We start from the raw sequence: 18,880 nt of genomic DNA, 5'->3' as shown, positions 1-18,880 counted from the left end.
CGAAATCTGTATTCTCCTTTTTATATAAAATTTCTTAATTTTTTTTTGTTGAAAAGTGATTTGACCAATCTCATAAATCATTCATTTATATGATCAAAATAGAAAGCTATATTTTATAAAACAACAAGATATTTCAATGTATTCTGTCCCTGTGAAAGAATATTAATTTTGTATTGGAGACCAATTTTGAACACATGCCCATATAATCTACATGTATAAATATCCTTATCAATCATAAATTACTTTTCTATGAAAATAGTAAAGGTTCATCTTGAAAAAAAAATCAAGTTAATGTGCCACAATGAAATTAGTAAAGTTAGAAAATGGAAGTGTGTTGTGGATTTGTACTTTGACCTCATGACACCAAAATCTTGATGCGTCTTTTAGCTGTAGTCAACTACTTTTGTGTAAAATATGAACATTTGATATAATGAATTTATACCGAAAACTATTTAAGACATCGTGTCAGAAAACAGACAATGTGATTGCTAAAAGGTTTCAACATTACCAATCCTTGGTCTTATCACGTTTAGCATTCAATCTTCCGCTTTGATATTCTCATAATGATTTATGACAAACATTTAAATGAAGTTGGCGCGTCATTCAGAAATATTGATATAGTGCATTGATTAAATGTGTCTAGGTTACATTTAATAAACATGTTTGTAAATATATGTATGTAATTTATTGGTCTCAAAAGAAAAGGCATGTCATGCTGATCCCCATCTATGAATAGTAAATATTTCATATTTTTCAATATACACATGAATATAGGATACATGGTTTGATGGATTTGAAGCTGTAGTGAGTGAATTGTAGATTAGCAAGATAGAATTGCGATCATGGATTAACCCGATCACTTGTAATTACCATTATGTATATCAAGGGATTTCAAATCAACATGAATTGTAGAATTAACATAAATTTGGAATAAACTTCGCAATGATGTTCTAAAACTACATTTCAATAGGACCCAACAACTGTAAATATACTAGACCGATTTATTTAACCATAGTCTGTTTTCTGTTTATGGTCATCAGGAAGTTTAATTCGTGAAACATAAATAAAATTTCATTGGTAGATTTGAAATTCAATGCCCTTTTCAGTTTGAGCTAGCAATATTCTTCTGTTTATGAAGGGGTATTTTTAAAAATGATATTTTTTTTTAGTTAAAGAAAGCAATAACACACGCAATATTTTATACATCTATGAACTGATTTTTGAATGTGTTCTCACTTTGAATGTACAAGATATTTCAATTTTAAGCTTAAACTGAATTGTAATTTAAGTCTTTATTAAACATGCCATACTCAAACTGTTTCGATTCATATCAAGTATCGTTCTTGTAATTTTTAGGTTTTTCAACAGTATTGTATCTAATGTACAGTCCATATTCACATGTGACATTCCTATGCTGTTCAGCAATTTGGCACGATACTACGAAAGCCGAATAGTCTCATATTTGAAAAAAAAAATAATAACTCGTTATAACGAGTTAATTATCTCGTTATAACGAGTAATATCTCATTATAACGAGTTAGTATCTCGTTATAACGAGCTAATTATATAATTATAAGGTGTCTGATCTTGCGACATTTTCATCCAACTACATTTTATTAACTCGTTTTAACAAATTGAAATTCATTTGTTTTAATTCTTCAAAATCCGATATAATGAATTGAAAAATATATAATTTCAATTATTTAATCTATTCTTACTAATTCTGCAATTCGATGATTATTCAATACAATGATATCATTTGTATCGCGCCAAATTTAATCATACGTTACAAATGATATCATTGTATTGAATAATCAATCCAAAGTGAGAGAATATGCAACATATGTTACGCTTGTAAGCGGTTTTCAAACATTTCGGTTGAGCATCACTGAAGAGACATTATTTGTCGAAATGCGCATCTGGTGCATCACAATTGGAATCGTATAAGTTTGACATGTTTCTCTGTAAATGTTGGAGATATCATGGATACAAAGTCTTGTTCTGAAATTCAGAAACACTCGGATATAAAAAGAAAACATTTAAGTCACACATCTTGTCGAAATCTATATATTGATGTAAAACATTGATCTGGTAATGGCATAGGTTTTTTTTTTTTTTTTTTTTTTTTTACCTCACCACAAACCATTGCAGGAAACACCAGTCTAAGGAGAAAGTGCTGTGCAACTCATGACAACACCATCAGTTCGAAGAACATCAACATAGTCATTTTTCTTACCAAGGGTACACATTGCTCCGTCCTTCAAATTGGGGTATAATAATTCTTTTGAAAAATGGGAAATACGATGGAATAAATTCTGAATATCCAGCCCCCCAAAAAGTTGTCTGGAATAACATACCTATCCAAATACCTCTCGGAGAGCGTTGGATGACAGTGGTATAACAGCACGTATTCAAGGAACTTACCCATATGCAATGTATTGCTAGATGGGTAAACTTTAAATATCAAAGTATGGTGTTCAAATGGACCCCTTTACTATTGTACAACATATTAGTAATGATCCATCGATCTTTCTGATATGACCTCAGAAATGTAGATAAGTGTCAAGGTAGGCGTTGGAACGATAAACAACCTCGACAAATACACGGAATCTTAAATGAAATAAATTATTTCGCCATCTTAAAAAATGTTCTCTCGTTAGTCTTGTGAATATGATCCAATTCGCATATAGAATTCACCACTATATCTAATTAATCGACTGCATTAATCAGTCCGTTCACTTTCCGATCCTAATCCAGGGGCTTTATTTTCTCTGAATTTGTTTCAAATATCATATTTCCTGATCACGATAGGGGCTCACGGCGGGTGCGACCAGTCAATGGGGGGTCTTACTTCTCCTAGGTCTCTTATGCTACCTTTAATTCGTCGTTACCTTCACTTTAATTAACATATCATGTAAAAAGTAAACAAAAATATAACATACAATTTGTAATGTACACCATTTAAACACGAGTTTGGTGCAAGAAAATCACTATTGCACAGTATAGAGTTAGTTCTTCAATGTTATAGTAAAACTTTAATGTACTCCGGGTGGATTTTATTCTTATATTTATTGAAACATTTAACGTTCAGTAATTCGATGCACTTCACAGAAACAGTTGCAATATAGTTTGCATTTTTGATTAAACATTATGGTTTGGGATGTTAGATGTATTTGGAGTTATCGCTCTTTGAACATTAATGTTACACTGGAACTATGCCATAAGTTAAATATCTACCTGTGACGCTAGTCTTTTCTGTTTGAGCGCTACATTACTTTTAATGATAATAATAATATTTATTTATATAGCGCCTTATATGACTATAAATACCACTACAAAGCGCTGCATACAATAAAAATGATACAGCATGTTATAAAAGTAGTAAAAGGAAATTACAATAGCATTAAGACAGATAATATGAAAACAATGCTAGCAAAACATCAATAATGTGAAGTAAATTTACTAAAATTTAAAACATGAGCATTAGGAAAGTTCCATGTCGTACAATCAAATAATATGCAAGTCTAAAAAGATTTTCTAGTTTTTAAAAGTGTTCAAATTTTGACAACGGCGGAGGGTTTCTGACAACGGCGGAGGGTATCAGGTAGAGAGTCCACAGTGTAGCTGCTGCCACATCCAAGTGCCTGTTTCCATATGTGGAGGTTCGACTTCTGGGTCTAACTAATGTCAGCGAATTTTCAGATCTAAGGGAACGATTTGGTTGGTAAACAGTGATCACCTCTTCCAAGTTAATGAATCACTTTATAGGAGTAGAAGATAATTTTGTATTGATTGCGCTTGTCAATAGGAAGCCAATGTAAAGAAATCAGCACAGGAGTTATGTGATCACTTCTCTTGGAGATCTGTTGGAACGAGTGATGAAGGGCGAATATAACAAACATTGATCAATCTCATAACTCTTATAAGCAATACAAAGTAGATAGTTGGGCACACACGGATCTCTAGACACACCAGGGGGAGGATCAGATGCCTAGGAGGAGTAAGCATCCCCTGTCGACCGATCACACTCGCCGAAAGCCATATATCCTGATCAGGTAAACAGAGTTATCCGTAGTCAAAATCAATGTGCCAAGAACGGCCTAACAATCGGTATGAAACACGTTCGTGCTGCTATATTCTGTATCGGCTGGAGTTTTGCCAGGTCGGTTGTGTTAATATCGGAAAGAAGAGCATTGGCGTAGTCGAGTCGAGATGTAACGAGGCCACAGACTAAGGTCTTGAACGCATCTTCTGTGATGAGTGACCGTGTTCGTCCGATATCACGTACGTAGTTGATGATAACAAGCACGATACTCAGATGAGATTTGCTTTTGCATGCAAAGTGTCTTATCAAACGATACATCTAGGTTCTTCACAAACGGTGCTTCACTGATAATAGTGTCGGCAAAGTTTAGATGGTACGATGGTGAGTCAGTGACTATGGTTTTCGGTGAAAAAAAACGATGAACTCTGTTTTGTCCTGATTTAATTACGTTTCTGGAATGGAGTTTCAGAAAATGTTCTGTTGAGTTCAATTTTAGCATCTCTGTGTACAAAGTTTCCCCTAATAATATATATATATATATATATATATATATATATATATATATATATATATTAATCGTATTTTTAATTAAAAAGAAAATAATATAAGTAAATCATAGGTAAATTCAAACTAGGAGGATTTCAAGTAAAACAAAATCCTTGTACCTCGTCATTCCTTAAAGGCAATGGACCTTAACCCCATCTTTTGAGGAATAGATAAGTACGAGGGCATAAACGCATATGCATTTTCAATGTTGAAACTTGGTTTGGAAGACATTTACAGAAATAATAGAGTATAAAACAAGCAGTTTCGAGTTCATGTTTCATACCCCAATGCAAGGATGAGAAGTGAACCTATGAATCATCTGGTGAAGACAGCTCCTATGAAGAATATAAAATTAAGAGTAGTGCAAACTGGAACTCCTGGACACACCAGAAATGGTATCAGGCCCCTAAGAAAAGTAAGCATCCCCTGTCAACCGGCCACACTCGCCGTAAGCCCTATATCTTGATTGGGTATATGGAGTACTCCGTCAAAATCAGTGTGTAAAAATCGGCGTAACAATTAGTATTGGTATGAAACACGCCAGACAGCATGGAAGAAAACTCTTATCTGAAGATCGATCTATAGGTGCAAAAAACGGTTAATCGATATCTTGATTTACATCAACTTTATGTCAAATGTAAAAATATAAATCAAGGTGTTTTGAGTACGATCTCCTTGTGGCTGGCGAATTTGCAAACGTCAATGAATTCTTCTTAGTTCACAACACGAAACACCTTTCTGTTCCTAGGAGTTCTGCTTGTTTGTTGTTTCGTTTTCACTCACAAACTTTGAGTGGTACTTTTATATATTTTGATATACGTGGCGCTCTAGGCGAGTGTTCTATATCGTACCAATTCATGCCGTGAAACAGGACATCTTGATTTCGTATTCCAAAGACCCGTGACTTTCACTTCTAATACCGGACGCTATAGAAGGAACAGTTACTATTTAGTTTAAACGTGGTGCTGGCCATGGGCTCGATTAGGTCCATTAGGTTACATATACATTACATTCCATAGAGCACAAGATACAGTGGCATAGATATAGTCAAAGTTTCATTTGTACGTCAATTAGGCGGGATGTGGGGCCACTTGAGACCTCCAGTGGAACGACATGTGTTTTAGGACTGTATTTGCTTTATTAGCGACTATATCATATCCGAGTGAAATCGGGTCTAAATTTGCATTGATTACATTTTGTCTGTTTCTGGCGTTAACGTGTTTCATGAATTATGCCAACGGGAAGCATCGCAGTTCATCATACTCTCATGTATTTTTAATTATATCTCCCTTTCTCTTCCCCTCTCTCTCTTCATTCTCTCGGAAGACATTACCGGAAATGATATATAAGTCTGATCGTTTTGGCGTCAAATAAAGCTAGGTCACTGAAACGACAATAACATCTTTTTTCCGTATTAATGTACACCCCGAAGAAAATCAATGATTGTATGCATCTTATGTTGTGTTAGGCAGTGATGAAAGACGAGAATACTTGGATTGTAATACGTTTTATTCACTCATATTTGTTCACAAGATATAGGTAACATATTATCAATGGGAACGATAGAAAAAAATGTAGCGAATTAACAACAACTGATTCAGTTTGGGACACATTAAAAATCAACAGTGAAAAATCATATAATGTAAACAAAGGCAAAGCTAGATAAATCAAAATACATACCGTCAATTCAATGTATCAAAGCCTTCGAAACAGAGCCTTTGTCGGGACATAATAAATGTACTTGAATTAGGTGCGGTATCAAGGGAATACGGTTTTTGTTTTACGTCGCTTTGAGAATGTTACACTTTTAATGAGACATTACCAGCTGTAGGTAAATTACCACTAATTTATATCCAAGCTTTGCGTCCAGGGTCCTACCAGCAAGGGTGCCAACGCCTGATCACGCCTAACTATCAAGGACGGGTGACAAATTAATCACTAATCATTTATAAATCTTAGATTGACTCAGCCATGTCACGAGTGGGACTCGAAGGCATGCCATCCCAGTTTAAACCACTGATCGGTGAAATAATAAAAAAAAGCGCAGCACATATAGTCTGCATGGACGATTAGTTCAGTGTGCTTACTTTATCTATGAATAAATTACTGCGGATATTGCATTACCTGATGATATTCAATGGTGGAAAAAAAAAGGAGAATTCATGAATTCAGAGTATCCAATAAGGTATTATTCTCAATTGTAAAAATAAAAAGAACGTATTCAGAATGTGAAATTCTTGAATGTTATATTTCACACATTCTATATTTCAGATATTTGAATAAAAAAATATAACCATGTTTGGACATTCTCATGGACATTGAAATCAAAGCCTTGTTATAAGTATCATTGGTTTGTTTGATATTTGAAAGTCCACCAGCAATTTTTTTTTTATAGATTTCAAGGAAAACTATACTTTATATCATATGATATGCGAATGAAATTGATCGTAAACGTGTCCATAAGTAATTTTTTGAGCAATTTAATGACATCCTAAAACCTGTGTCTCTGATGATTTGTCAGTTATGGAAAAATGGGCCACAGAACGTTGAATTTATACGCTGCTCACCAGTAAACGAGTATATATCACCTGAGAAATTCTTCAGAAACATCCACATAACTACCCTTTTTTAAAGCAATATGACCAACTCCTAAACACCACTTGTCTCTGGTTACTTTAGTCTACGTAAAAATGCTATGATATTCCTGACACATACATGTCTTTTCATTTTGTATAAAATAATGGGTGATTAACCATTCAAACGTATTTGTTAGATTTTCTTGAAATACAAAGGTGTTTATGTACCTGATTTCCTGAAATATGCCTCCATGTAAAAATACCACCTCGAAAGTGGGATCCATTTACTGTCCATAGAAAGGTAAAAAAACCAAATATGCATGCACACTTCATATCAAAATATGAAACTATTTTCAGTATCTTGTATGATCTTCCATCCTGGAGTTTGTAGCCTTTTCTGGGTACTAATATAAGAGGCGGGATTTTAAATACCCGTTGCATACTATTTGTGCACACGGCACGGATTTGTTTTTACGTATATCGTATTGCCTAATATGTTGTACGGTGTGACTGCTAAGGCGAGCGAAGCCCATTAGTTCTTGCAACACGACTTATAGGCCTTTTATCCGCCCCTTCATTTAACGCGGGAAATATAACGCGGTGGATGTAAACAGTTATTAGCTGCAATGTTTTTCTTCTTCTCTCAAACCAAGCAAAAACAAAACGTTTGAAGCTGTGAGAAAGCTTGTCTGGAATTTAAAAACGTTTATGGTACTTTCTAAACAATCTAATTATTTTAATTATGGGTTTGTCGATGAAGTATACTGCAGTGACGGCGATATTTTTCCAGAAGCATTATGGGTAATAGTCATCTTTTTTCAGCTGATGAAGAGCAAATCACGTGACTCATATGTGTAATCATTGGAGCGAGCTCGTCGCGTCGCTACGCGACGCGAGCTTCGCTCGCTATTAATTACATTCATTATTTTTTCATGTGAGGTCTTTAGAAAAGCTGACATTTGACCTCGGGAAGATTACGTAAACATTTGCTCATTTTAGTTCTATAGACTTCGCTGTTCTAATAAGAATTTCGATTCAACATCATGAATAAATACTACACGTCTTATTGTTTGGTTTGAAATCTGAATTTTTAAACAATTTGCTGAAAATACAGTATCGCGAAGGGATTATGTTTTGCGGTTTTTTATTTCCAAGAAATGGTTGAAATTTGTTTGTCATAGTGTTTATTTTTGTGATGTCTTTTGTTAATATGAAAATAAGAAGCATAAACTGCGAGGTGAAATATGACATACATGTACTTTGAATATGGTTTTACAGTTTGTTTAATTGCCGTCCGTTGTAAGCAGAAATAGCGATAAATTAACCGGGTCTTGGTTTTGAAGTTGGATTAGAGTCCAGTTTTGTAGTTTTTGCGGTCGCTGTGGCTACTCTTCATCAAGCATCAGGACGATGGTCTTTTGAGTACCAGTGATTATGGTCCCTGATATGGGTCACCATTTTGTGTCCCATCCGGGTTTAGTACAATCTAATTATTGAAATAAGACCATTTGATCCGCTCGCATTAAAGTACATGTCAGGCTTACTAAGGTTTTCCGTTTCCAACAGAAGCCTTGCTATTATAGTTAGGCTTTTTTATAATTGTTTCTTACAATTTTTTTGACCGCTATTTCTCTTGACAGCGATTTCTCAGTGTTTGTCCAACTTTCTATTTTATATTGCTTATAGGAGTTATGAGATTTATCACTGTTTGTTATATTCACGTTTCGCATATGCGTCGACCGCTTTTCACTAATTTTTTTATTGATGGTAGTCACCATTTTGCATCCTATCCAGTTATGTTGGTAAACTTTTCTCAAGTTCCAAGATATTTGGTGCCAAGCGAAACAAGGGACCAAATCGAGTGGCGGGAGAAAAGTTTAACAGCATACTTAGTACACTGAGTGACCAAAAGTATTGCAACAAACATGGCTGACGTCATCACAATGTAAATAACAGCTGCATGAAAAAAACAAACTTTAAATGAATAAACATTATTTATTTACCATTTTTCTAGTATTTGGTTACAAAGCCTTTCTGAATAATAACTTGTCGTAGTCTTGAAGATATGGAAGGTACGGATGCATGTTTGAGAGAGGCCATTCCAAACTCTTGTCACTGCAGCCATTAGGTCATCCCGGTTTTTAATATCATCAAACTCACAGGACAGTTTGATTTTGATACAACGCCAGACATTTCAACGATATTAAGGTCCAGGGACTGTGCAGGCCAGTTGAATTTTGGAATGCCGTTTTCTTGTTTCTAAGTATTGGTCTATCTAGAGGAGTGGGGATGGCATTATCGTTTGACAACAACAGGCCATAAGTGATTATCCAGTAATTCAATATACTTTGCTGAGTTTAGATTTCTATCAACAGGTACATGGACACCAATACCATCATAGGTAACACAACCCCAAAACATACAACTTACTCTCATGGGCGTTTTGCGTTGGTTTAGACGGTAAGGCTTCCACTTCTCGAACGATTTTCTCCACAAACTTACAGAGTTATTTTGTCCAATGACTACCTGTGTTTCGTCTGAGAAAATAACTTTCTGCCACTGTTCAGGTTTCCAATGTCTTTTCTTCGGCACCACAAAATTCGGTGTTCTTTGTTGACTTTAGCGATTGTAAGCGTTTTCTGAAATTTGCGGCTCCTGTACCCTTCCCGATGTAACCTATGACGAACAGTTTTCCTGGATACATTTGTGCCTTCATTCTTATTAAAAGTTTATGTAAAGTATTGAAGAGATTATCTTCTGTTAGTTTTCAGAATGCGATAAAGTTTCTGACCACCCCTCTCATTTATCACTCGGGGCCTTCCACTTCAGGGATCGTTTTCAACACTTTCTTTAGGACGGAATTTTTTCAAAACTTGTCCAACAGTGCTTCGATAGATTCCCAATGATTCACTAATTTTGTTGTCATTAAATCCCTTTGAATTTAGAATTACAATCTCTTTCTGTAGGTCCTTTGACAATTCTCTCTCATTCTTCGACATTGTTTTCATTCGATACCTTACCGGAAATCGCCTGCTACTTTGAAGTACAAACGGTTTCCCCATATAATTCGTATCTTAGTTAATTCGCATACTTGACATCACGACCTATGCTTACTTTGTTATGCGTCAGCAATAAAAATAAATTTTGAAGCGAGTAAAATTGTGATGACATCAGCCATGTTTGTTGCAATACTTTTGGCCACTCAGGGTACATGTTTCACATGAGTAATTAAAATCTTTGTGTTTTCTGTTTAACTTTTCATAACTCTTCTTTGACACATATTTACAGTGATTTTATTTTGTTGTTCAGGAATTGTATCTAGTTATCATCAACAGGGTCTTGTTATCGCATATGTGATAATACGAACTCCTCCCACCTTGTTATCGCATGGGTGGTACTAACATCATAATTACACAATAGAAACAAGACAGGGATAATCAGTTTTCTTGAAATTACTTTCACAGGTAAAGCGAGCGCCGATCGATATCTGGGGCGTTGAAGCAGACATGAAGTGTTATGTAACAGATATACATAAACATACCTGTGACCGTCTTTTTTCCAGTCAGTAATGTTAAATAGTTCGTTCTCTCTCTCTCTCTCTCTCTCTCTCTCTCTCTCTCTCTCTCTCTCTCTCTCATTTTATAAAAAAAAATTGCTAATGCAAGTCTTTAATCCCTTTTCCTATTTTAATATTTGTGTTATACATGTTTTATTAAAAATTTGTACAAATGCATGCATAGAATTAAATTCCTGAATAATAATTGATGAAGCCACCAATATGTGATTGATAATGACAGGGATAATCAGTTTTCGTTAAGTTAGTATTGCTGTTTTACGAGTAAATCGTATTTTTTATATACACATGCATCGTCCGACGATGGTATATGGCAATCTACCATTGTATTGACTGTATGGTTCAATAATGTAAAATGAGAAGCTTTTGAAATATGTGACAAGTCGGTCATCTTCTAGCATCCTCGTAAAATTCACATTATCAAAGAGACAGAAGGACTCGTGACAGAAGGACCCCCCCCCCCCCCATCTATTTGATAATGTGAATATTACTCGGATGCTAGATGATAACTATTATGTATTATTTATCCTCTAATCGAAATCATCAGAATTTATCTTGAGTGGTGCAATTTCATACTGGCTGGTTTAAATAATCAGTACACTCTAGGTAAGTTGACCTGTATTCAACAGTCAGATGATGGTCTACGGTGAGTAGTTTTAATCATGGTCATGTTTTTCTACACATTCAAAATATCTTTATTAAAGCTGACATGAATTAATAAATACGTACACCTTCCTCATCTTATCCGCCATATTTCTCTCAGGTAGCCTAATTTACTCTACCCGTATATACCCCAAATGTGATTGTTACACCTGAGTGATTTTTCTATGTGGACTCGACCAGTGCACATCTCCGATAGTAATATATAGGGAATGCGAAACAAATAAAATCACATTTTAAAACATTATGCTTTGCTCAAAATTACAAAATATTTATTGTATACCAATGCAACATTCCGAAAGTTTAGATAATTTAGAAAAAAAATGCGAAAAAAGCTTTTCTTGCATACTTGCAAGTGCATGCAAGTATTTGCAGTTTCTTATGAAATAAATGCGGAGAAATCATTTTCCAATTATATACTGATAGAATGGAATAAACAAAGAGCATACAATACATTATTTATATCAATTCTTGCAAAATACAGGTGCATGTCATATGCATAATATGTAATGCATATGGCATATTCGGGAGAAAAAAACTGTATCAAATACCTACGTCTATTCAACGGGTATCGGAGATGTGCACTTACCGAAAATATTAGATTCTCTTTATTCTGATAAATCCACGAAACAAAATGATAAACTCCATTTGTATCTCGTTAGAACTTTACAACACGTTGTCATTCCATTATACAGACTGCGACACACTTCACCCGTGCCAAACAGGGTGTCTTCAATCAGGGGAGATGTCAGAGTCGAAAATTTTTCCTGTATTGAATGCTTGTCTGGTCGAGGTTTTGCAGTTTATAGGAAATCTAATCATATACACTGAGCATCTGGTAATTGGATATATTGCGTGCTCAATTCAAAATTTATCGATGATCATATACAAACTTGGATATATAAATAAGGGAATAATGATCGAAAATATACATCTGTGTGAAAATGCGTGTATAACATTTGCAATCCATAATAAACAGTTGATTACACAAAGACACATATGAAAGGAAATTTATAAACGAAAATATAGTTTTGTTGTCTCTTTTTGGAACCACATAATTATTTACGGTCTCTATGTCCATATTCATTGAGAGAGAAAGAGACTTGCAAGCGGTACCAAATAGCGTTAACCGTTTGAAAATGCGGGTATTACATTTGCAATCCATAATAAACAGTTGATTACACATAGACACATATAAAAGGAAAATATAGTTTTATTGCCTCTTTGGGAACCACATAATTATTTACGGTCTCTGTATGTCCATATTCATTGATTGAACAAGAGAGAGAGAGAGAAAATGTCCTACTTCGATGTACAATATATCATTTCACAGAAGGAAAGAAAATTGATCACTGATATAATGGTAAGCTTACAAGCATTAAAAATTTCCAGCTATTTGAAAAATTGTGATTGACAATATATTAAAAACTTACAGGAGTTGATTGCTTATAATTGAATTCATTCTAAACAAAAAAAAATATTAGTTTAAACTGTGCATGTAGAAAACTGACTTTGTATGTTAGAATAACGAAAAAAAGTAAATTGTCAAAAAAGTGGGGAGAGCAGACCAGCCCAGCCTCCCTGCCCACTCCAACCCACTTCAACCAAGCCTGAAACAACATATCAATTCGTGTTAAAAAAAGGTGAACATCTGCATTTCATTAAATTCCAAAGGAGCTCGAATGTATGTGTTCCCCTATTAATTATTTTGTATGCAAGATTCGTTCCCGAATTTAGAATCATGCTTTCAGTCAGAGCAGAAATGAATTCATTTTGAAGTGCATCTAGTTTGAATGCAAATGTGGGGTTCCTTCTTTTAATTTCATCAGACTCATTCGAAACCCCTCTCCCAAACTATGCAGCTTTGTTTTTATTGATATCTAAATCGGCATATGAATCCGGATATAAATTATATAATGTTTTTTCGTGATCATATAGATATAGATACTAGAAAATGTTTATACTCTTGCCTTTTGCATATCCTACTAATGCATTACAGTAGATTGACACTGTATCATATCAAATAAAACCTCAACACGAATTTTACTGATTTATGAATACTAACATCTTATCGAATACATTTGAATTCGACAAAAATTTTCAGAATATATCCATTGTGCCAGATCTACGAAATGAAAATATTTATGAATAAATTACACTCAAGCCTGAAAGCAATTATTATGGCATGTTACAGAAATATGCTATAGTCCTGCGATGCATGCATGAGATTTTTCTGAAGACATGTATTTATGTATTCGTGAATGAAGTTCCTACGCTTAAAATTATCTTGGCCTTCATGCATTTTGTTTTGTGATTTTGGTTTACCATTCCTTACACTGCGTAAATGAAGGAAAACTTGGTAAAGGGTGCAATTCTACACCATACAATTGGTATGCATGCATGTGTTGCAAAGCAAAATGTACATGTAATAACCAGACATGTATCGTCATTTTTATATGGGGGAGGGGGGGGGGGGCAACAAGAAGAAAAATAATGGAAAAATGGATTCTTCAAAATTTCTTGTCATTCAAAATAATAATTAAAAAAGATTAACGAAAACAGCAATAATATAAAACAAAAAACCCAAACAAACCAAGATGTTTTATCCGATGTTCAAAGTCCTAATGTAGGGGTGAAGGGTTAAAAGAGTCTTCTTTTACTTTGATTCCCTCAATAATTTCCCCCTACACTTCATTTTCTTCCATCTTTGGGGGTGGGATGGGGTGGTTAGAGTCTTCTACTATGAGCACCTCATAATATCTTCATTTTCTTAAGTGGTGGTGGTGTGTGCCTTCTACTATTATATCAGAACTTTCAAGTTGGGGGGAAGGGGTCACCCAATATATCTTTTATTAGCCGAGTTGCAGCGAAGTTGAACTCGGCTATTGGTTTGGTGATGCGGGTGGGCGGGCGGGCGTCAACAATTGGTTTCCGGATGATAACTCGAAAAGTTTACAATCTAATCAAATGAAACTTTGATATATTGTTGGGTACCAGGCAAGGAAGACCCCTATTTATTTTGGAGAAAGAAGGTCAAGGTCACAGTGACCGAATATAGAATGAAAATTTCAGAAAAATTTGGTTTCCGGATGATAACTCCGAAAGTTTAAATCCGAATCAAATGAAACTTTGATATATTGTTGGGTACCAGGTAAGGAAGACCCCTATTGATGTTGGAGAAAAAAGGTCAAAGGTCAAGGTCACAGTGACCGAAAATAGAATGAAAAATTCAGAAATATTTTGTTTCCGGATGATAACTCAGAAAGTTTAAATCCGAATCAAATGATATTTTAAGATATTGTTGTGTACCAGATGAGGAAGACTCCTATTGATTTTGGAGAAAATAGGTCAAAGGTCAAGGTCACAGTGACCGAAAATAGATTTAAAATTCCAAAAACTTTTGGTTTCTGGAGGATAACTCAGAAAGTTTAAATCCGAATCAAATGATATTTTAAGATCTTGTTGTGTACCAGGTAAGGAAAACCCCTATTGATTTTGGAGAAAATAGGTCAAAGGTCAAGGTCACAGTGACCGAAAAGATATTTAAAATTCCAAAAATATTTGGTTTTCGGAGGATAACTCGAATTTTTTTAATTTGAATCAAATGAAACTTGGATATATTGTTGGATACCAGCAAAGCAAGGCCTCTATTGATTTTGGAGAACAAAGGTCAAAGTCACAGTGACCGAATATAGATTGAAAACTTCAGACAAATATGGTTTCTGGACAGTAACTCGAAAAGTTTAAAACTGAAATTAGTTCTTCACAATTATGAATATGCCACATCATTCCTGGCTTTACAATGTATCCCATGCAACTCGGCTCATGCACCCCTGGGTGCATATACTGATTTTTTGCATTACAAAATAACAAAAAATGGATATTGTTATCAAAGGTGGGGGACAGACACTCTTGTCCCCTCCCCTTGATTCTATTTGCTTGATAACGACGCATGATATGATAAATTCAATTATTACATTTTGCATTTGTACAATTTGCGTCGAGTTCAACGCAGAATGTAATAACGCAAAATGGCATAGATATATATAAGATCTATTGAGCGCCAAATTAGCATAAAATGAAGTAATTGAAAATAACATTATTTAAAGATATGTTTAATTTTTAATTATTACGTGCTTTAAGTGAATCAAATAATTATAAATATGTATTATCAATTAATGAGAGCAATATTGAGTTACTGTTCTCTTATATTGAATTAACGATATCATTTGTCTTAATAAGAGCGCAATTAATACAAGATCATCGTTTGAATCTCTCTCTCTCTCTCTCTCTCTCTCTCTCTCTCTCTCTCTCTCTCTCTCTCTCTCTCTCATCCCATACACTCGTACAGTGTTGTATACGCAAATTATCTATGCACAAACAATTTATGTACCTAAATGATTCCCTGATTTATAAATCTGCAATACTCTGACCAGTGCATCATACGGTATAAGGATTCATGCACAATACAGGGTAAATATTCTACTCTGATACTTCCCCTGATTGAAGATAGCTGATCGGCACGGGCTAAGTGTGTCGCAGTCTGTACAATGGACAATGTTGTTTACTGTTGGAATACAAATGGAGTGCATCGTTTTGTTTCATGGATTATGCTAATAAAGGGAGTTTTATTACTACTTTGAGTATTTTCGACAAGTGTACACGTACATCTGCGGTCCTTTACAGATTTTACGAGTATACCCAGGTAAATAGTTGTCCGCATTCGATGCTTTTTCATGGCGAGCATACATGACCATGTCTTCTTTATACGTACAGTAGCATTTATGTATTTGCATTTTGCTTGAAGTAAGTGTGAATGGTATAGATTTTATACCCTTTGCTTATTCCATTTCATCAATAGATAATAGATGAAATATTTCTCCGCGTTTTTGTATAGTTTTGACATATTCATTGCAAATGTACGCACATTCACGTAAAGAAAAGGCATTCTATATTTATTTATCCAAAACTTTTAGAATGATTTACTACTGCACGATATGTTTATTGTAATTTTGAGCACTGCATGGTGTTTCAAAACGTGATTTCATTTCTTCTTGATGTCCTATCAATTAGTATCGGAGATGTACGTGTTACCTGTCGAAGCTACCCGCACAGGTAAATCGAAGACACTGATGTGAAGTGAAGCGTAGCAAAACTCGTCCCATTATATACCATGCGAACCCTGATACATATAACAATAGAATATCCAACTAATATGGCAGATTAGCAAAGAAATATGGCGGACATATAGAATTATACTATATTTATTAATTCATGTCAGCTTTAATGTTGCAAGACTGTATCATGTCTGGATTTAAGTCAAAACTTCCTAATTGTAACCTTTTGGACATTGGTGAGGATTTGTTTTCGGCACGATAGAAAAGGTGTGCGTTTTCTAGATATCATTTCTGAAAATGATCTGTTCGAGTGACTTCAGGTGGCTCACTACACCCAGAAATAGTTTCTCAAATCAGTACGAATTTATTTAATTATAAAAGATATGATGATATATAATAAGTATATATGACAAAAAAGGGGAAAAAAATCATTTTCAAAAACAATATTTCTACACATATAAATAAAAGACTCTGGGGGATTTGAACTCGTGATCTGCAGTTCATCAGCCCAATGCTTTAACCACTGACCTACAATAATAGATATACAAATTGATCGATACAAACATTTTCACAAAACATTTAAATCGCCATCTTGTGACGTGGTGTCATAAAGAGTATAAGCATTAGTGTAGTAAGCTACCTTAAGCAAACTTGCTACATGCAATAGAGCAATATGGAACTGTCCCTGCCTCTTGTCAATTTATTTCAACCTACGAGTTAGATTTCTGGGTGTCGCGTATTAAACTAAATCCGAACACAAGATGGTGAGTACTCATTTTATGCTATTCTAATGAAGGTTTAGTGACGTGCATGAGAGAGAGAGAGAGAGAGAGAGAGAGAGAGAGAGAGAGAGAGAGACTAGTAGTATAAGGCCGCTCGATGGCTGGTTCAACTGAGTGCAGTTTGGAGTGCGAGCCGATGGCTGGTTCAGCGGAGTGCAGTTTTGAGCGGTATTGACATGAGTTTAGGGGTCAGCGTGGGGTCAACCAGGTGGCCAGTAGGCCACCTGGCGCGGTCAAGCTGGGGAGGTGGCCAGCAGGCCACCTGGTGCGGTCAAGCTGGGCAGGTGGGGAGGTCAAGCTGGGTAGGTGGGGAAAATCTGGGGCGATAGAGTGTGAACGTGTTGATATTCCATGTGTATTCCTTTATGTTAAATTTCAAATAAAGAATTAAAGAACAATGGTTGAAAGTTTACACATTTATTCAATGAACAATTTACAAGCACATAATTTACTGACCTCGTCTAACAGCTGACAGAAAATAGATAGGCGTCAGGTTTCGTTTTCATTTCTCGGAAACGCGGGTATTTCGTAAACCTCGTAAACTTGGCTATTTGTTAGTTTTATAAAACGAATTCGGTTAAGATTGTAAATAGTTTACACATTTATCAAATCAACAATTTGAATATCAATTTACTGACCACGTGATGAACACCTGGTGTTTTACCGTGAGAGAAACTGATTTTCTGAAAACAACCGCCGCGCGTGCAGAACAGCTGCGAGAAAGAAAAACAAAACCAACAGTAGCGTGTGCAAAAGTACTGCCTCATCACTAAGAAAATAGATCGGGTTAGGTTTCGTTTTCATTTCTCGGAAACACAGATATTTGCAAACAATGAACTTGGCTATTTGGTAGTTTTATAAAACGAATTTGGTTAAGATTGTAAATAGTTTACACATTTATCAAATCAACAATTTGAATAACAATTTACTAACCACGTGATGAACACCTGGTGTTTTACCGTGATAGAAGAAAAAAAAAAACAACGGTCGCGTGTGCAGAACAGCTGCGAGAAAGAAAAAAAAAACCAACAGTAGCGTGTGCAAAAGTACTGCCTCATCACTAAGAAAATAGATCGGGTTAGGTTTCGTTTTCATTTCTCGGAAACGCAAATATTTGTAAACAATGAACTTGGCTATTTGGTAAATTTATAAAACGAATTTGGTTAAGATTGTAAATAGTTTACACATTTATCAAATAAACAATTTGAATAACAATTTCCTGACCACGTGATGAACACATGGTGTTTTGTCGTGATAGAAAAAAAACAAAAAACAACGGTCGCGCGTGCAAAACAGCTGCGAGAAAAAAACCCCAACAGTAGCGAGTGCAAAAGTATTGCCTCATCACTAAGAAAATAGATCGGGTTAGGTTTCGTTTTCATTTCAGAAATGCATATATTTTGTAAACAATGAACTCAGCTATTTGGTAATTTTATAAAACATGCAAAGAGTTTACGTACTTCCAAGAACCTAAAAGCCAGGAATTATTCATTTACTTGCATGCCAATCTGAGCAGTCTTTTATATACTTCCACCACCACCACCACGCAATTACCGGTCGCATTGCTCAATTGTAGAGTG

The 18,880-nt window shown here is 35.0% G+C and overlaps 1 protein-coding gene across 1 annotated transcript in view; it reads right to left on the bottom strand.

Moving 5' to 3' along the window:
* Positions 1–7,561, bottom strand: part of LOC125645867 (uncharacterized) — a 51,361-nt gene extending 43,800 nt beyond the window's left edge. The window contains exon 1 of the mRNA XM_048871753.2: positions 7,396–7,561. Within this exon, the coding sequence (XP_048727710.2) occupies positions 7,396–7,500 (105 nt within the window). The 5' untranslated portion in view covers positions 7,501–7,561. The remainder of the gene's footprint in view (positions 1–7,395) is intronic.
* Positions 7,562–18,880: the final 11,319 nt, after the last annotated feature.

The sequence above is a fragment of the Ostrea edulis genome, chromosome 6 (genome assembly GCF_947568905.1).
Source record: "Ostrea edulis chromosome 6, xbOstEdul1.1, whole genome shotgun sequence".
NCBI lineage: Eukaryota > Metazoa > Mollusca > Bivalvia > Ostreida > Ostreidae > Ostrea > Ostrea edulis.
Note: the sequence above shows the minus strand (reverse complement) of the source record. Positions and strands in the feature narration are given on the sequence as shown.